The 20,332-nt window shown below is 55.5% G+C and overlaps 1 protein-coding gene across 1 annotated transcript; it reads left to right on the forward strand.

Annotated features, from left to right (window-relative positions):
* Window positions 1–1,595: 1,595 nt before the first annotated feature.
* On the forward strand, window positions 1,596–19,810 carry LOC119108488 (forkhead box protein K2). The gene is made up of 6 exons (XM_037232063.1): window positions 1,596–2,302; window positions 2,993–3,104; window positions 17,727–17,925; window positions 18,442–18,591; window positions 19,215–19,332; window positions 19,503–19,810. Exons 1-6 carry the CDS (start codon window positions 1,744–1,746, stop codon window positions 19,550–19,552), a joined length of 1,188 nt encoding a protein of 395 aa, XP_037087958.1. The 5' UTR covers window positions 1,596–1,743; the 3' UTR covers window positions 19,553–19,810.
* The last annotated feature ends 522 nt before the right edge of the window (window positions 19,811–20,332 follow it).

A 20,332-nucleotide genomic window follows, 5' to 3' on the forward strand; every position in this document is an offset into this window, starting at 1 on the left:
GTACCAGGTCAGCTTCCACCTCACGTCTGACGTCCTAAAACCTTTTGTACTAACCCACGTTCTCCCACAAATTCTTTCCCGTTTATCTGTCTGGAGAAGAGCCTCCCAGTGTCGTATTCACTGAGGATATATTTTATTGCATTGCACTTTTGCGTAATTTTTGTCTAGTTTGCTGATTTACACGTTTACCCTTGACTGCATTCATAACAGTTACTGAGTGGATGCATTTTAATAAAGGACTATGGACTATATAACTTGAAATGGACGGTGTTATGAAACACATCGTACGGAAAATGATTTTTTTAATGCATTCCGACGACAAATGTATTGCATGCTGCTGTCACAGCCATGTGCTTGGCAAATAAGGCAACTAGAGACAGAGCTATCGCATAGACATCAGCGTGCGATCGCGTCTGTACGGGACGATTCTCCGGAATGGAGGTTTCGTGCTGACAGAAATGCAATTCTCCGGAGTGGAGGATCCTTGTTTGCAGACTGCCGCCGTATTTCTGCGTAAAGATTTGTGGCGTGGCTTGCGTCGTTCTCTTTGGCGGTGCCGGGTGTGGTCTGGAAGCGGGCCATTTTAATGATTGAAATTTCATCCCCTTTCCAGTGTTAGCAACGAAATTGGTGAGTACCGATTAAGTGCTGCACGATTTATTATGTCTGCTAGTTCCGTAGGTCGTGTTTCACAGGCTTGTAGCCATGGTGGATTTACCACACGACGCGCAGCGCTGACGAGATCTCGAAATGCCCGTCGGATTTTTCCTTTTGGTTTTTATGCTGCAGTCGCAGTTAAAAGGTACAGCACTTTTATCGTAGAAGATGCGAGCGTGGTAACAATGTTCGCTCTGGTCAAGAAACATTAGGTGCATATTTTGCCCAATGGGTGCTTAGGACTTACCCAAGGGCATACTGCGGGGATTTGCTAGCGCAAATTCTGATAGAGATAGATATCTGACCATTTCAGCTCATGGTCTGCGTGATCCGAAATCTATGAGTGAGGTTAAGGTTAGGGCATACTAGAGGCTAGTTTCCGAGGTGTAACTGTGGGTGCTGGTAGCTCCCTTATTTGGAGCATTGCATATGTTTTTTTGTTTTTTTGTTTTTGTTTTTTTGCTCTGGATCGGCGGCACATAAGTATTTTGACAGCACTGAGACCTCCCACCTCACACAAAATCATGATCGCGCGCCTGGTTTGGTTATGTAGTTGGAGTGGGCGTGAGGCTAGGGCCTGCATTCAGTCGGCTAGTTATTGTCTTAAATAGCTATCGCTCAAAGCCTTTCCTTCGTCACATATTTAATTATTAACAACTAGATGGCAAATTAACATTTCATTAAGCCTCCCACTCTTCCACTTTCACTACAGACATGAAGCAGGAGCCGGTCCAGATTTCAGCGAACGTTGCCGACCTGCGGCCCTGCGGGCCGCGAAGAGCCGGTCGCGGCGCGGCCGTGCCGCGCCTGCCGGTGAAGCGACGCCTGTTCGCGGTGGGCGGCGCCACGCAGCCGGGCCGCGTCCGGCTGACTGCGGGCGCCGGCACCGGCTCCCCGTCGACGCCGACGGCAGCCGCCGCTCCCCCCGCCCCCGGCACCGGCCCGCAGGCACCGCTCGTGCTCCGAACGCAGCGGCCGTACAAAACGTTCCAGCGGGTCAAGCGGAAGACAGGCTCGAGGCTCAACTCTCGGTCAGCGGTGTGGTTGAAGGTGGGGGATAAGGAGGTGCTAGACTTCAAGATCACCATGGGACATCAGCAAGAGGTGATGGCGAGCGAGCTGTGCGACTTGGATACCAAGCAGACCGTTCTCGTTCGCTCGTCGTTCGAAGATGTTTCAAATGCGAGTTACCGGGAGGTGGACTGCAGCGGCATCGAATGGCAGCCAGATTATTCGCACTGCTACACGCCCCCGGGCCACGGTCAAGCCCTGCCGCAGCTGCATACAGTACCGGCTGGTCCTGAACCCGACGGGGACTACAAGCGGTCAATCGAGTGCACTTCTAGTCAGCCGCTGCCTCCTTCGCAGCCTTCGGTGCAGCAGGTGAGCCGTCCGGATGGTGATGGCTCTAGTCTCATGTGGCTGTTGGACTACCGCCTGGACCACCTGCTGGAGCCGGCCAGCGACGACACCTGTCACCCTGCAGCGCCACCGGCCGGGAGGGTGCGGGAAGAGGTGGTGCAAACGATGCCACAGGCACAGCAGCAGGCGCCCTCGTGCTGCCAGGGGAACGGCCGCTGGGATCATGGCATGGAGGTGAAATGCGATCACGACTACAAAGCGGCGCAAGAAGTACAGCAGCAAGGTGAGACAATGCATCTATTGGCCAATTCGCCGTTCACACCTGCTTGGCTAAGCCAAACCTCCTTTCAACTTTTAAAAGATCACGCAGAGCTTCCTAGGTTTCTTATGCTTGTGTAATGCGATGCTTCAGGCTCCTTAGAACTTAGAATCCTTGCGAAACGCAGGTTGTCGCGAATGCTATGACCTTGCCACCCCAGACCCAGTTTCAGTGTCACGTACCATTTTTTTGCCGAGTTTAATGTGCCGCACAGCGCTCACCATGGCCACCCATGTTCCTGCGTAGCCCTCTTGACCAATCACCAATTGGTCGTCAAATACGAGCCACATAAGCGCGTTTCGAGACCAGCGTGCCGAGACACTGGCCGCATTGTCCGACATTACCAACCGAGTTTCACGGACGGCTGTGTCGACTCGGTTTCGTGAGAATACTACATGTGGTACAATACGGAGCGCAGCCGCGATCCATGGTCTGTTTTTGATCGCGCAAACGTCTGTCGGTAACGAATGCATTGTTTTCAGTAGTGCATTACCGTTCGTCACATGAGTTAAAATGTGTAGGGTGTAATGCGGATGGTTGAGAACAGATGAGAAAGTGTTTGACGTGAATAGTGGCTGCTGCCGCTACCCTGGGCGCCAGGGACCATCATCGCCCTGTGGGCACTGGCTTATTTTGCACGTTGCTCGTCTTCAGGTTATTACGCAACATCAACGACTAAGCCACCGTTCACGTACACGGAGCTGATCGAACAGGCTATGATCGAGGAAGGTGAACTCACCGTGTCAGGCATTTATAGATGGATCACGTGAGTAAACGACGTTTTATTGTATCATTTTGCCATTACAGCAACTTTTGTACGAGATGAACTTGGTATGTGGTGCGCGTTCGCTATTCGTCGCGGAGCTATGCTGCTTGTAGAAGCCCTTCATTGTAGTCAGAACCTAGAGTTCGATTTCGGTTTCAGAAATGTCTCACAAGGATGAACACGCATTCTGTTACCGGCCCAGTTAAGTAATCACGCAGCAATTCATGTTTGAAATGGCAAATTTATCGCCCATTTTGGGTGTTATGCTTCGCAGGATCGGTTTAACATTATCTTTATGAAATCATTGCCCTCGGAAGTGTCAGGGTATGACGGATTCGGAGTGCGGAAGTCATTAGCGAGCTCCTGAAAAGAGCTGAAAGTGCGATCTGGCGGCGAGCTTCATATCGAGCTCGGTGAAGTTGTCACCACAGATCAGTGCCAAAAGCAGTAGCGTGGAGCTTGAACTGGTTGGGAGCATCCTTAACGTTTGAATGGCACGGCGCACCTCGTTTTGAAAGGCCCCGGGTGGCCGGTTGAATGCAACGCACTTGGGTGCGTGAAGTTTATCTGGCACTGTTGACTAAACAATGATGCGTATGACATTTGATCGATAAAATCAGGTCATACGGGTCAAATGTGCACTCTGTGAACCCCTTCCTATTTCAAAACCGGAGCATGCTGTGATGCTGCGAAAGATTGTTCAATAGCTCTTGCAAAACTTCATCACAGGGGCAGCAGTCGACCAGGGCACTGAGTTATTATTTCTTTTGTCAGGTCCAATGGGTAAAGACTCGTTACATTCGCCCATCCGGCTATATCAGTAACTAAGCGAATCACAACGATAAGGCCAGCGGCCTCGCGGGAACGCTTTTGAGCTTTATAAAGGGTTTTATGTAACAATCAATGACGCCTTCACCACGTGGAAACGTTGGATAAAAACAGATTGTGCAATGCCGTGCCTTTGGCGGATCTAAGCGGCACGCTCCGTTAAAGGGAAATCAGGCAGCGATATTCAGTCTATTCTGTGTAGTTCGTCTGGTGATGGATGAGCATACTAAACGTGGAATGGTATGCAGAGCAAACACGGCTGAAGCGATTTGTTACCTTGTTTATAAGGCTAGGAAAATTGTAAGAGCACATCGGTTAATTCGTTTTGCCAGTGGCCGATACAGGGATGCTATAAGGGTCAATTTGAATGCCTCTCAAAGTTCCCTGCTAAGTACAAACACGTTCTTGGCTAGTGGATCATGATCGGCTACCAGAATGCGCATTCGTGGCGACCTCCTGTTATTGCCCCCGGACTCCCCTCCTTTTGCGTTCGGTTTGATCTCTGAAAAATGATGCTGAGGCTACGGGCTGCAATTGCAGCACATACCTCAAAATGGGCTAAAGGCTACCATCAAAATGTTTGCCTCCTTTTTGAGCTAAAGGCGACATTTTAACTTCATGTGGAGACGGTGAATGACTACCCTGTAAAGCCGAGCGGAGAGAGGACAAAGACTCACAAATATTCGGAGACAATTTCAGGCCATAGATCATCCTCAGATGGGGTCAAGTTGGGATTAGGAGGGAAAAGAGAATGAGACACCGCGAAGCCAGCTGAATATCTATTTCCTAGTTTATACCACTGCCTCGGGTGAACGCCAAGCACCAGCCTGGTTTTTATCCATTAAGCCTATAAAATGATACGATTTTCGATGCACGAGGATCAGACAAAAGCGTAACCATCTTGCTAGACGTCTGAAGCTGAACTCAGGGCTAATACCCGTCACAGCTCACTCGATCTGATCGTTGTTGGCCGTGTGCATAAGTTCTGGGTATGTGCGATATTTGTCACCTGCATGAGTTAGGCCGTCTTGTAACACGTTAAGTCAGACGTTGGCTGGGTATATCCATGGAGCCTTGGGCCGCCCATCCGTGTTATGTGTCACTGATTTGCCTCAACGTGCCTGCCAAAAGCCGCACGTGGACTTGCGACAGGATGGCATGGGAGCTCAAATTTGGGCAGGATATGCCAAAATGTACTTTGAGCGAAAACATTCAAAGCGTTGGCTCTGATTTTTGGAATGTACGGTCCCGTAAAAAAACTTACCGGGGGCGGGGGGAATATGGCTAAGGTCAGTTTGGCCTCCGCATCAATATTTTGCTGAAATGAGTGTGAATGAACATGGCATAAAGCAGGTTGCTGCAGGTCGTTTTCGTCATTTCATTCAGCGGAGCTTGGTTGCGTGTTAGACGTCATCGGGACTACCGCTGTTCGTGCCACAAGTCAACATGACATTTAGGGTCATGACCTTCGTAAGGAAGAAACGCCGAACCCGATGGGGAACTTCTCATCAAAGCACTGCATCCAAGGCGTGTCCTCCGGGCCCTGCCGTTACGGGATCTTAGTGGGTTTTTTCCCAGCACCAAGCAGGGTTACATGCTTAGGCAGAGAACTGCGGTGACCTGTCACGGGTCGTCAGCTAGCCTTGAAGACGTGGCATAGTCCATACAATATAACGTTTGCATGGGGCGCGCTCTGTCATCTTTCGCGTGGGTTGAAGTTTGTGGATACTGGCGACTCAAGTTTTGATAAACTCTGCAGCCAGTGAAGCGTCTTTTCTCAGATTTCGTCAAGCATTTTGCAAGTAAGTGCATGCTGACCGATCCAGCGATAAATTGGACCTTTTGTGGATAAAAAGAAACAAACAGGAAAGTACCAACGCCGCAGATGGTACCCTAAATGCTATCAGCCGTACCCCACTCACTTTATAGCGCTGGCGCTCATCTGCCAAAAACATGACTGAATCGAAATGGATGGCAGATGATTAGCGTGTTTTCGACTGAAACAGCCGATTAGTCCAATTGGTACTCCGCTTGGCTGCACCGACAAGCATCGTAAACGACTCCACTCAAACTCTATTGATTCCGACGGCTGTTAATTCCAACGACTGTGCATTGCTGCTGCATGAAGAGACATTCTGCGGTTCTTCCTACGAGCTGCCAGCGTGAGATGCGTAAGAATTATATATGAGCGCATTATCATTGAGAACTAACTGTCCGGGACGCGTTAATCAGGATGGTGAAGGTTTACATTGAAACTGCGCACCGTTAGCCTTTAAAAAATTGGCACTGGAAGCGAATTAAATGGAAAGAATGCGCATCTACCGACCATCCACTTATCGGACACTGCTGGCTGCAGAAGTTCACCCGCCCTCGTTATATCCTCGTCCCCACCCTGCACCCAGCCGCCAGTCAAGTCAGCGTTGACGAGCCGGACCGGGCTGGCGTCGGTGTCACGCGCCGGCCGGCCGCCCGCGGCGCGTTCCCACGCCGTGCCTGCTCCCCCGACCCGACCGGTGCAGCTCGGGGCCGGCCGAGCGTGTCATTAGCCGGCGTAACGGCGGGGGGTGGGGGCCCCGCCGGCCGGCCGCCCCGCCGCGGTGTTGGCCTGCTGTGGGCGGCTGCAGTTTCCCGCCGGCCGGTCAGCCTCGGCGGCGTCATGTGCCGTCTTGAGTGGACGCTGAAGTGCTCGGTATGCTGTTCGGCGTTTCCCGCTCTGCGACAGCACTTTGATCCCGTTTTGATCCCCTGAGTCCATGGATGTGCCTGGTCCGCCTGCGAGCATCAATCGCGTGCCATTTCAAGCTCGCGTTCCAACTTCTGCAGGCGAAGAAGACTGCAAGAGTTATAAGGCCGGCATCGCATGTACATAATCCAGTTCCACTGTTTTTGAACTGTTAGTGAGCCCGCCCGAGTTTTCGACGTCATAACGACATTTTATATGGTGTCGTGCAACACAGATGAACCAGACTGAGTACCTTCATCAGTCTTGAGGCGCTGACAGCCTCGTGGTGATGTCTTAGTCCCTCAGCCGTCGCGCTTTCAAGAAATCTAAACCTGGGAACACGACAAATTTGTCAGCTTTTTGCACAACGCGCCTCCAAAAAGAGGAAAGTTGGGGTGGGGGTCTCCCTCTCAGAAGCATGAAAAGCCTCGCCTGTTAGTGGGATGCGATATGGTTGATCAATATTTCATTAACTACTATTTCACTGCTGTGACTGTACCATGTGCCTACTCGCTTCCGTCCGTGATGGGGGTTTGTTTCCATAATTAAGCTCTGCATGATACAGCGACGCCACAGGTCCAGTTTCCATAGCAACGTTGCTGCCTGCTAAATCTGACAGCCGTCGCAAATTAGCCGGTGTTAGGTAGATTGCGAGTGGAATGAAGCTGATATCAGTGTTTGCTTGCAACACACAACTTTCACCCCACCATCCAAACGTCATCAGCGGATGGCCCACGCATGTGTCGATTATAGCGCCTGGTCATTTAAGCGCAAACTGGAGGACGCCAGACCAGGCAGGTGCTCGCAGGGTCGGTGGCGCGCTGGTGGGAGGTGGCGCGCGGAAACGCGTCACCTCCCGCTGTGTGTGCCTGCGGGAGGGGTCGCTCGTTCCCGGGGCGCGCGGCGGCCGTGATTGCAGTGCGGGCCGGCCCTGGTGAGGTGTGGACACCTGTGGTTTGACGGGCGTGCGCCTGCCTCGCCTCCTGGCTGACGCCCAGCCGAGCGCTGTTTGTTTAGCGGCCGGGGGTTGGCGACTGGGCGGCGCGACCAAATGGAGTCGTTCGCGTGGGATTAGTGTCGCACCCCAGCCGGACCCCGGCCGCGCGGCGCGTGGCGTGCGGCCCGGCGTCGGTCGTCTCAAAAATGGTCACGCGCCGCGCCGCGGGCGACCTGGCCGTCACCAGTCACGCGCACACGGAAATGGCGGCGGCGGCGGCGGGCGTCACGGCCGGCGCCGTGTGTTTGCCGGTAATTAAAACCGGACGTGGAACAATACGGGATTAATGTGCGGCTGTGCTCGGGCGCGGCCAGCCGGTCAGCGCTGGCTTTGCTCACGTCGGCCGCGGCTGGGACGACCGTCATGGCGGCACGCACGCCGCGGGGGCCGGCCCGGCCGAGCACCGCCTGAACTGTGCTGCGGCCGGCGGCGCGCATGCCGCGGGGGCCGGCCCGGCCGAGCGCCGCCCAAACTGTGCTGCGGCCGGCGGCGCGCATGCCGCGGGGGCCGGCCCGGCAGAGCGCCGCCTGAACTGTGCTGCGGCCGGCGGCGCGCATGCCGCGGGGGCCGGCCCGGCCGAGCGCCGCCCAAACTGTGCTGCGGCCGGCGGCGCGCATGCCGCGGGGGCCGGCCCGGCAGAGCGCCGCCTGAACTGTGCTGCGGCCGGCGGCACGCATGCCGCGGGGGCCGGCCCGGCCGAGCACCGCCTGAACTGTGCTGCGGCCGGCGGCGCGCATGCCGCGGGGGCCGGCCCGGCCGAGCACCGCCTGAACTGTGCTGCGGCCGGCGGCGCGCATGCCGCGGGGGCCGGCCCGGCCGAGCGCCGCCCAAACTGTGCTGCGGCCGGCGGCGCGCATGCCGCGGGGGCCGGCCCGGCAGAGCGCCGCCTGAACTGTGCTGCGGCCGGCGGCGCGCATGCCGCGGGGGCTGGCCCGGCCGAGCGCCGCCCAAACTGTGCTGCGGCCGGCGGCGCGCATGCCGCGGGGGCCGGCCCGGCAGAGCGCCGCCTGAACTGTGCTGCGGCCGGCGGCACGCATGCCGCGGGGGCCGGCCCGGCCGAGCGCCGCCCAAACTGTGCTGCGGCCGGCGGCGCGCATGCCGCGGGGGCCGGCCCGGCCGAGCGCCGCCCAAACTGTGCTGCGGCCGGCGGCGCGCATGCCGCGGAGGCCGGCCCGGCAGAGCGCCGCCTGAACTGTGCTGCGGCCGGCGGCGCGCATGCCGCGGCGGGTCGACCCGGCAGATCGCCGCCCAAACTGTGCTGCGGCCGGCGGCGCGCATGCCGCGGAGGCCGGCCCGGCAGAGCGCCGCCTGAACTGTGCTGCGGCCGGCGGCGCGCATGCCGCGGAGGCCGACCCGGCCGAGCGCCGCCCAAACTGTGCTGCGGCCGGCGGCGCGCATGCCGCGGAGGCCGGCCCGGCAGAGCGCCGCCTGAACTGTGCTGCGGCCGGCGGCGCGCACGCCGCGGCGGGTCGACCCGGCAGATCGCCGCCTGAACTGTGCTGCGGCCGTTGTCGCTGAGGATAAAACCTTCCGGATGCATGTTGCCGTGCGGATTTTTGGTTTGGCCAGCCGTTCTCGTGCTTGGCGCAGGTCGGACTGAACTCCGCAGAAGCTTGTTTACCCTACTTCAATGGGATTAGTTGCAGCTTGGGCTCGGTGCATGGAGTTGTTTTTGACCCGGACTTCGAGCACTAATGCAACTGATTATTGGTCCTCCACAAGATGTTTCAAGTTGGGGCGAGGCGGAACATTTCTGAACTTGGAAGAAAATCAAAGGAAGTTGAACTATGACACATTTTTGAGTTTCTGGAAACCAGTGCACCTTTTTGAAGTCCCTCTCCCCAAAATGGTGTTCTGGATCCACCCTTGTGTGCGGCCGCTGCCACACCTACCATCTATCGTTGTCTGTCCAGGAATATGTCCCACATGTCTTTTGAAGCAACTCCAACTCCAAGTACAGACGCTTCATTATGACCACAACTCACAAACTTGCTGAGCAATCAATTGCACGTTGACCCTATCGAAATTCTGCGGATCGATCACGTTCCACTCAAAGTAAAAGAAGTAAAATGTATGCGATGAAACGGACGCGCGCATGCTTGCGCACAATGCCAAAAACGATCTAATTATAACGAGATAATGAAAAAGATTCAGAAAACAGCTTACTTGTAGCCTAAATACATAGGCATCAAACCACGTGCTCGAATCATGCCGTCTGGCGTGATTCTGTCCAGAAAAGCAGTCATAGCACGTGAGCGCGGCCGAAATTTCAGCGGGCAGCCCGGGTTACCAAGAGTTCAACACCCTATAGGCAACAGGACCGGGGTTAATGGGCAAATCCACCGCTCCAAATCACAAATACAGGAGCGGTGTCGCTCTTGAGCGGTTACCCTAGCGTTCCAACGATGAAGTCCATATAACACCTCAAATAATCTTATGCATCCCTGCAGACTGAAAACTGCACCTTGCTTCCAAAGACCGAATTCAAATAAAATAGTTATGACACACCGCACTGCGTAGTCAGAGCCACAACATCCGCACACAAACCCAGACCCTAAAGGGCTCGAGGAGGGAGAGGGGGGGGGGGGGTCAGAAGCAAACGGTGTTCCGGGATAGCGTAATCTGTACAGACAATCTCAACAAATCCGTGGTTCCTGCGGCCCAGGTCCCGTCCACATTCCGGGTGTCGGGTTGACGGACAATTAACGCCATGATAATAACATATGATTGCACATGCTTTAACAAGTACTATGCATTCCTCTAATTAGCCTCCTCGTGTAAGGCAGCACACGGCGGTCGTGACGGCGCCCGGCAGCCGGGCCGACGGTGGCAGCGATGACGTCACGTGAGCGGCGCGGGGCGCGAACAAGTGACCGGAACTGCCCGCCATTACCAGCCGGCGGCGGCCGTCATTACTGGCGCCCTTTGACCGGACGCATTACAGAATCGGCGCCGGCACATCGCGCGTAAAAGTCCCGCGCCTGATGGATGGCGCCGCCGCGTTGACACGTTGAAATCAATCCGGGCTAATGGCGCCGAGCGGTGTCTGCCGGCGTGCTCATTGTGCCGGCCGGCTGCGGGCGCGGTGTCGGCCGGCGGTGAGCGTGTGCGCACCTGGCCCACCCTGCCGGACCGGGCCGGGCCGGCGTGGCGTGTCGGAGCCGGCCCCCGCGGTCGATGGTCAGGGATCCTCCCGGCCGCCTGGCACGGACGGCGCCGCCAGACACGGCCGCGCGCCGCTCCGGCATCGACCGGCGCCCGGCCCACCGGCCGGCCGAGACCGCAGATTTCGGGCCCGGTTTGGGTGGCGGCTCGGCGACGGCGCGCTTCGCAGGCGCCCCTCTGACGGCCGGCGCGCCTGCAGTTTTAATGAAGCTGCAGGGAACGTTGAGTCATGGCTGTACTTCTGCCGCAGCTTCTGTTAGTTGGTCGCAGGACGTTCGGGGCGTGCAAATGGCGTTCTTGAGCATTTTCTCCGTGTATGCATTAGTTTTGTATTGTAGGTATCTCCCCGGAACTGGCAAATTGCGCCTATCCGCAACCTCAGTCCGGGAGTTGCTGCACCGTGTCTCCGTCTATATGCCGCACTGGTTGTGGTCGCCAGAGACGTGGTCCGTGCCGGAAGGTGTTCCGAGTCGCGCCGTGATACTCGTCCTAGGTGCTCGTAGATACTCGATAGATCGGGCCGTGATACTCGCCCTAGGAACTCATAGATACTCGATAGATCGGGCCGTGATACTCGTCCGAGGTACTCGTGGATGCTCGATAGATCGGGCCGTGATACTCGTCCTAGGAACTCGTGGATACTCGACAGATCGGGCCGTGATATTCGTCTTAGGTACTCGTAGATACTCGATAGATCGGGCCGTGATACTCGTCTTAGGTACTCGTAGATGCTCGATAGATCGGGCCGTGATACTCGTCCTAGGTACTCGTAGATGCTCGATAGATCGGGCCGTGATACTCGTCCTAGGTACTCGTAGATGCTCGATAGATCGGGCCGTGATACTCGTCCTAGGTACTCGTAGATGCTCGATAGATCGGGCCGTGATACTCTTCGGGTATTTTTGAGTGAGCGCATGATCGTAATCAGGACGTGGTTATCCACGAATAGCGTAAGTATACCCCTGTGAAGTGTTCTAGCTTGTTTGACAAGAGCAGAGCGGTGCTGTAACACTGCGTATTCCACCAGCAATTCCACACGGGAGCAGGTGGAACCACTCAGCCCCGTTTGGCAACATGTAGTTTGACCGACTGGTCGGGAAGCAATCTTACACGCCAGAACGACGATTAAAGGCGTCAGGCGATAACACCTCTGGGAACAACTCGCCACTTGCACTTCACAAAACAGTCACACCTCGCCTTTAAGGGCCACCGCAGTAGTTGCTGTTTCGAGTGCCCGAGGTCTCTTGCGGCTCCGATGGATCATCAGGCGCCACCACGCCATGGGACCGCCAGCTCACAGGCATGTCACACGCTTCTGCCGGCGCCGACGCGTGACTCCGCCGCCCGAGCGCCGCCGGTCCAGGTGCTGTGTCATCGTTACGGGTGACGGCCGGGCGTCCCCTCGCGTCGGAAGGTGCACCGCCGCTCGTCCGACGGCCGCCAGCATTGTCGCCGACGCAGGTCGCGCGTGCCGCACGGAAGCGATGCGCCACGCGCCTCCGCGCCGGCGCCGTCGACAGAATGCAATCGGCGCTTCCATCATCATCGATGTGATTAATGGTGCTCTGCGCTTTGTGCGCCGGCGATCCCCCAGGAAATTGGGGGCAAATAACACTGCAGCCGACCGGCGCCGGATCGAAAACAAAAAAGAGCAATGCCGGCCTTTATGGCCGCGGACAAATGACGTTCTGTCGCGATTTATGAGCGGCGCGGGAGGGCTCCTCTGGAGCGCGGCCGCCGGCGGTCTGCGTCGTCCTGGCGTGGCGTCAGCGGGACAGGTGCGTCCCGCCGCCGGCACGTGGCCCGTTCCCAGTGTCGGCCGGGCCGCCGTACGCTTTATGTCCGAAGTTGGGCACGGGCGGCCGTGATACAGTTAATCAAAACAGAGCTGTGCCCCGGAGTGGCCAGGACAGCCGGTCGGCCGGTCGCGATTTAATGTCGCCGGGCACGCGAGCCGGTCCGGTTCACGACGGCCGGACGGACGGACACCGCGCGGCCAGAACTGCCCGCGGACACCACACCCAGGCGATTACGCCGCCCCCAGAGGGCCGCTTTGAGGATAGAGTCCCCTCACAGGCGGCCGCCTGGAGGGTATAGTCGTTCAGCAGGAAGTTGCCCGGGCATAAAGCCACACCAACAGACAGCAGGCGAGACGATTGAGATGCACCAAAGCCGACCGGCCGACAGCACTGCATTCTTCTTGGACCCTGTTGCTCACGGGTTAATAACTGATTATTAGATGATCGCGAAGCAGGCTGCTCGAGTACCAGCTGTATACGGAATCTGTCTCTTCATTTGTCTATGTTGTCTATCTGTTTATTCCGCTTATTTTGTCTAAATGTGGCACTACCGTATACAACGGATAAAGACACTTGAAGTAAAGAAAGTAGCATTGCAAAGCTACTTTCATAGCATTTCATAGCAAAGCAAAGAGCCTTGAACATCCTTGCCCAAAAACAACTCTGGTCCGGTGAAAAAGAGGCTTTGTACAAACGTTTACTTTCCATAGTTTGTTGTTACCAGTGACTGGATCTCTGCGGCAGATTAGACTCCAGATGATTCCTAAATTTCCCATTTTGGGCTGGCACCTGAACTGGAGACCTTCAGGGCAGTTAGTGGTGTCTTCAGAGTGACGTTAGCTATTGGCTCTCCGAGTCGCGCCCTTCCAAAAATGCAGGATAGAATGGGTCATGTGCCGCATGCCAAAATACGTTTAACCCCTACAATTCTAACGACATGCTCACAGGTCGTGACACACACACACCTCGAAAGCGTGGGTGGATCTATGAACGAAAAGGTGATGTGCCTGTCCGTTTCCCGCGAAGTGCGATGTCGCTCGGTAAGTGCGATGTCTATTTTGTCGATGTCTATTTTTGTCCTTTGTCGATTGTCGAAGTGCGATGTCTATTTTCCCAATGCTCGGTCGGATCCCAGTTTTACATTCTTCGCTGTGCTGACAAATGGGAAGATTTCAATAAAATAGCAAAAGTTTATCCAACAACATTTCTCCATTTGCTATTAACACGTTGGGAAATAGTTAAGGGGGTACGCTTGCGCGCATGGAAGAAGTGTTTCATCTGTCTTGGGTGCGTTATCAGCTTAGTATTAATGAAAACACTGGTAGCTGTGAGTGGTAGGAACTCTGTTCTTACTTCCTTTTTTCATCCTTTATATATATATATATATATATATATATATATATATATATATATATAGCGCTTCCTTTCGTAGGTCAAATACCCAATATGTGGGTTCGGAAAAGCTGCGGACCACTGGCATGGTATTTTCTACACATATTTCTTTTTTTAAGCACGCCCAGTTTTGAGCAAGCTTGTGGAACATACTCTGAGATGTCGGCCTGATTTGACGTCATCCCTCGCCGACAAATATGATTCCAGCACGAGCTATTGGCGCGCAAGCATGTGGGTAAAGACGCACATCGGATCAAAAACTGTTTGTGATTGCCTGCAAATGCTTCCGTAAACTGAATAGGCACAAGCATGTTACGTCGATCAAATTTTATGCTAACTTCGTTTGAAGCAAATGATGGGCATAGCTGAGTGACTCGCCCAAATTCGTCATGAAACATCCGTCGTTCTCTCCTCATTCATGCTTCGTCCTGTATCGACGCAGCGTTCCGTATATCCACGGCAGGTAGCATGAATCAGTCACATGTGAGCCTAAGAGTCTCCCCCTCTGGTGGGAGTTCCGCCCAAGCGCCCGCAAATACGGGCCTCTGTTCGGGCGCGCAGCCTCGGTAGTCTCGGCAGTGCGGGCCATCTTGGCATGTGCAATCTTGTCCCACCGCTATCCACTCTCCTTCATCTGATAGCCGTGAAATATGGGCGCCATATGACCAACGAAGTCAGTGCGTCCGAAAGCCCAAATCATCATCATGATAGCCGTGAAATGGTCACTGCTGGCGGACAGGGCTGTAACCGAAACCAAGCCGTTACGGAAGCGTAACACTGGATTTGCATGTTGTAAGACTCGTGCATATTTTCGTCCTGCTCAGGAGAGCTTCTGTGGCATCGCAGGCAGAGGTACCGGCGCAGAAATTGAAACATGGCACAATAGTTTTCCGCGCCAGAGACCGGCTTTGCCTCAAATCCCTCGTCCTGTTCGTGTAAGCTTGCGTGGGCCCTTCCGCATTAGTACCGCACGCTGGTCTGTATTTTGCGATAACACCGGCCGAGTTATGACAAATAGCCGAGAGGTGACGGCTGATGATGCCATATAAATGTGCAAATGGGCCATGTATGTCCCCGATCGGAGGGCTGTCTGCAGCACTGTTGAACACCGGAGAACTCATCGGAATCGTGCAGGCTGCTATGAATTTTGGCATGGACACTTATTGCTTACCCTTCGGTATAACATCGGGTGGGAAGAAAATTGGTATTTACGTGTAAATTATAGTTTAATGTTATCATCGGCTTGATTCAGAGCAGGACCGCGCCTGGTTTGGGTCTGGTCCGGTTTCATGTGTGCAAGGCCGCAGTGATGTCTCTTTGTATTCGTGTCCACCCGGCATTTGATGTTGTAAACATAATGCGGCCATGGCATTTCCACTAGTTTCCTGGACCCCTGCAGCCTTCCCCGTGCCTGGCTGTAACTTGCACAGCTAACCGAAGCCAGTCATTGGTCCCGGTTCATTATGACACGGCATTGATTTCGGTAGCCACGGAGCCTCTTTTACCGTTAAAAACGCTGCATGTCCAATGCTCATGTGCCAACTTCATGCACTTAATGTCAAAAATTCCCAAAACACGGAGACACATAACAGCTCACATTAGCATGCGCCACGCACAGCTCAAAACCAGTCAAATTGAAACAAAGTAACAAATGACATTGAACGCTCGCGGCGCATGCCTCGTATTCATTTAGTCTAAATGACCGCGTCATTTGTTGCTGTCCACTCCCCGCCTCTGCTAATAGCGCCTGCCACTCGGGCGCCATCTGACACATTGCAGTTCGGGATTGCGGCGCTCAGTTCTGGCCACTCATCGCTTCGGGCCCTGTTGCAATGGTTCGCCAGCTATCTGCCGCCTGATATCCGGCTGCGCCTCGCTGCCGAGGGGGAGGGGAGGGGGGACGCCCGCCGGCGACGCCGCCTAACGAGCCGGCGCCCGCGCGGCCCGGAACAAATGCACCTCACCTGCGGCCGCACGGCACCGCACGTGTGTGGGCCAGCGGCCGGCAGTGAGTGACGCCTTCCCGGGCTAATGGCCCGGGACAGAGGCCATTTCAAAGGAGACACGCAACCGTTAGCGCTCTGATTTGATTGTTCAGACTAAGAGGCCGTCATTCGCGTTGTCATGCCATCCGATTGTGCTTGGTCAAGGTTTCGCGAGTTTTCTGGGGATGAGGGCCACGTCCCGCTAGCCGCCGCCTGTGAGCATGTTACGGCTTGTCGCGGGCGTATCGCACGCCAGGCCGAGGCATGAGAACTGTGCGGTCTGGATTGTCCGCTGACACGGACTGTACGGCTGTGCAGTATAATAAAGGCGTACTGCCCACGTCTTCCCGCCAGTGAAATTATCATGCACGTACAGTAGACAAATAACCCATTAAATCCAGACACTAGACTGTTTTTTATAGTTATGAATAAACTGGACTGTGTTTTGGATGCAACCTGTGCGATGTGAACCATTTTGGCGAGCCCTGTGAAGGAGATCGCGGGTGAATCTCGTACGATATTAAGGTAAACGCGAAAAGCGTTGTTGTCAATTTCATAGCATATACTTGAAGCAAGCACATGCGATATTTCATATCGAAGATTTCAACTGTTATAACCGCCAGTAACCGAGCAGATGGAGATTGTAAATGTGGCAGGCTTGTTTTTCAATATTCAAGATAACAGTACTGGTGAGTTAGCGGTACGAGCTCACGGTCACGCTTAAGGAGAGCGACCAGAAAATATCAGACAGCGTCATCTTCGGAACGTCTCTTCACATACAAGTGAACTCCCAGGTCATTGTCAAGGCCTCATCACAGTGCACGTAATATCTTACGCGTTGGCGGGAACAAGAAGGTACATTAGCAGGCAGCACACAGTATGTTAACGCTATGTTGCGTGCTTATTGAGTACCTGTGTGGCGGCTAAATTTTTAGACAGTTGGGCCGTGGTGGCCGGTCATGAATGCTCACCGAGATTCCTCCATTCCTCATTGGTTGCATTCATGAATAGCACACTTAAAGGTGCAGAGCAGTGTTTATGTTTGCGTCCGTTGAGGCGGAGCCGCCTACCCAGCCCAGTCGCGTGAAACCACGACACCAGGAAGGACTGACCAGGCGCTTAATGGCTATTCGCGTCGTCATTTCCCATCGCCGTCATTTCTCAGGGCTCTTAATGCTTTGCCAAGCCGGCTGTTGTCATGACATGGAGTGGGGTGACTTAGCCAAGCCTGGTCTGCAGTGTGCGTGGACCCTCGACTATTTACAGCGTCGTAAGCTGTTCGGCGGGCTGGTCTTTGATCTGTCTGCCTTTTCCGACGTATTTTATTAAGATGTGTACGGAACTGCCATGTCCCTCAACAAAGAGGCCTCTCGTCATGGCTATCGGCGTGGCATGCATTGTCCAGCACGCAAGTTGAGAACCGTGCTCAGACGGTATCGTGGATATGCCTGGTAATGATTTCAGGCCGAAACGTGGAACTGCTTTCGATGTACATAAAGTCTTTACGGTATCCTCTCATGTTACCAGCCCCTTGTAGTGTGTTCCGGGCTGTTTAAATATATCTGCATGAAGTAGTGCTAAAATGATACAGGTTATTAATAATGTTAAGCGCATCGATTCATACGTGTTCCAGTACTAGCTCACTGGCATAGTGCAGCAAGCAATTGCTGTCACCAAGCTCTAACCGTAAAAGCGTATGTGCAAAAAAAGAACAGCTGTCTTCGCCGCCCGCAGGAGCCACTTCGCTTTCTACAAGTCGTGCGACGACCGTTGGAAGAACAGCGTGCGACACAACCTCTCAATGAACCCGTACTTCCGCAAGGGCGAGAAGGCCAAGAACGGCACGGGTCACCTCTGGATGCTGGCCAACGTGGAGGGGCGTCGCGTACGGCGCAACAACGTGGCCGCGCGCATGGGCCGGCCCGCCCGCAAGGTGGGCTGACAGCTGGCGTCCCCCAGAACTTGGGGTCGACTGGCCGACTCAACTTGGATGAGATGGGAGCCCTCCGTGCACTAGAACCGACCGTGTGATGAGTGAACTGGCGTTCAGCCAAGACGGACCGATGGTCAGGTGACCACAGTTAGCAGAGAGGGCGGGCGGAGGGGACTGGCCTGTTAATGCTCGCTGGTTAAGGAACGGGCCACGCACTGTGGATGTGTGGATTGCCGTGACTCCTTGCGCTGGCCTGGCGTTATGCATTGGTGTCACGCTCTGCGCGCGCGTTACATCCCGTCAGCCCGTGCAATCGTGACGCCCCGGACCACCATCACGCCACGACGGTGTGTGCTGTCATGAGGCTGCACACACCGTGGGTGTGTGCGGCCTCATGGGTGCCGCCGTCACGCCGTGGCCTACCGTGGCGCTCCGTGCTGTCGCTACGCCCTGGACTATCGTGATACCCTGCCACCGTGACCCTGTCCGTAACGCCGCGTGTCGCCGCGCCGGCAGCAGTCGGCCGGGGACGTGGAGCTGGACCTTTGCGACGATATCCCGTCGCCGGCCAACGACATCTGGCTAAGCTCGGCCGCCGACAACAAGGAGAACATGCCCATCAGCGGCGAGTACAGCATCGAGTACCTCAACTATGTGCCGGACCAGGTGAGGGCCGCGCGTGCGCCGCCGGTCGCTGCGGCGACCGCGTGGTGCGCGGCGACAGCCATCACTGGCTTTGTCAGCTTCATTGCGATCGTTGTCAGGCGATCGCCGGTTAGAACACCCTTCTTCGGTGTTGAACTTTGAAACGGGCTCCTTTTGCCGCACGTTTGTTTGGTGGAAGGTTGCGAAGGAATTAACAGAGTTGTGAGTCAAGGCTCGTTTTGTTCCGTTTCTCTTTGCGTGTTCTCGTTTTCGTCGCTGTCCCAGACTGCGCCGTGAACTAGGTCCGCTGCCGCCAAGTTTGCGCGACACGCATTCCTCGTCACTTGAAATCGCTTGGATCAGATATTTCGGTGGTCGTTTTTGATCCCCGTTTGTACCAGAAAGCATGATGTGGTCCCCTTAAGCCTGCATCCTTGAACACGGCGCGGCGAGTGCGGACGTCAGCGTCGAGACAGTTGTATCTGAGTACCATGCGTCATCTGCGCGAGTGCCGGCCGGGCTGGAAGGCTTTTACATCGGCAGATGGGGACGCCGCCGCAGTGTCGCTTTCCGCGCCGCCCGCTGCGTGACGCGGAGCTGATGGCGCCATCTCTGTTCAGATATTGACAGCACAACTGCTTCAGGCGGCGCCACCGACAGCCTTCACGTTGGAGGAGTCGGCCGACCGCATACTCTCCGGATCCAATAATCACGTGGAGGTGCAGTTTATAACGCCGGTTCGAAATGAACGAATTGCTCAAGGTAAGTGGAGAGCCAGATATGAATGAGCGTGCTACCAGGCGATTTATCTAGAATGCGGGCGTAACATGACTGGTGGACCGTGGCCACTGAGAAAAGTGAGGGAATGCACAGGCAGTCGCTGAAGTGTTGTTTTTTCGTCCCACTGTCGCTGACACTCTGTCCTTCTGCAGACGTCATGCTGGTGGATTACCAGCAGCTGGATGTGGCGATGCAATCGTGAGAAGTGCGCAAATCACCCACCAGCCTGATCAGCACCAGACCCGCCCGATAAGTCACGCTCGTCCAATCCGTCCAATCGCGTGCCAGACAACAGCTCCGTCCAGCCCGAGACGGGCTGCCTCTCCGTCCATTTCAAGACAGACTGACTCTGTCCTGTCCGCTGTGGGGACCACGCCTGTTCGGTCCAGTGCGTGCGACAGCGCTCATGCACGCCGCCCGAGTGTGGCGACCAGCGCAGCGCGCCGAGCGCCAGTGTGGTGATCGGCGCTGCATAGCGAGGCCCTGCCGTGGCGCTGCGCGGGGCCCGTCCGGCGCGGCAACGCCGAGCGGGCCGCGCGCTTTCGGCAGGCTTCGCAACGGGCGTGCTCGAGCGCGCGCTGGGCGGCCGACGGCCAGTGCGGTCGGCCGGGTGACACGCCGCCCTCCAGCCGTGACGAGTGGGAGGTGGCATATACCGATTGCTCAGACGCGGAGATTGATGGCGCGAGAGTCGGTTAACCCCGTTCCGTGTTTTTGTTTGCTGGAGGCGATCTGCATGCGCGGGAGGGTAAGCGGCGATGGCGGGGCGGCGCTTTACGCCATCGGCTATGCTCACCGTCCGTTCGGTTCGATTTTTCCTCAGTCTCAGCGAATTGTGCCCCCACTAGCATGTTTTTTGAAGATACGGACCATGTCAACAGGTGTCCAGGATAGCCACGATGATGGATTGCTTCACTTACAATAGAATACCACCATTTGTGATTCTCGAGATGATCCGCGGCATCAAAACATGATCTTCACT

Source organism: Pollicipes pollicipes, unplaced genomic scaffold, assembly GCF_011947565.3.
Source record: "Pollicipes pollicipes isolate AB1234 unplaced genomic scaffold, Ppol_2.1 Scaffold_6686;HRSCAF=7923_pilon_pilon_pilon, whole genome shotgun sequence".
NCBI classification, from domain to species: Eukaryota; Metazoa; Arthropoda; class Thecostraca; order Pollicipedomorpha; family Pollicipedidae; genus Pollicipes; species Pollicipes pollicipes.

What these genes read in the sequence shown, in the direction of transcription:
- LOC119108488 (XM_037232063.1), top strand. Translation starts at nt 1,744, where the DNA reads ATGGGACATCAGCAAGAGGTGATGGCGAGCGAGCTGTGCGACTTGGAT. An exon ending in GCAAGAAGTACAGCAGCAAG is followed by an intron (nt 2,303 to 2,992) that starts GTGAGACAATGC and finishes GCTCGTCTTCAG; the next exon opens with GTTATTACGCAACATCAACG. An exon ending in TCAACTATGTGCCGGACCAG is followed by an intron (nt 18,592 to 19,214) that starts GTGAGGGCCGCG and finishes CAACTGCTTCAG; the next exon opens with GCGGCGCCACCGACAGCCTT.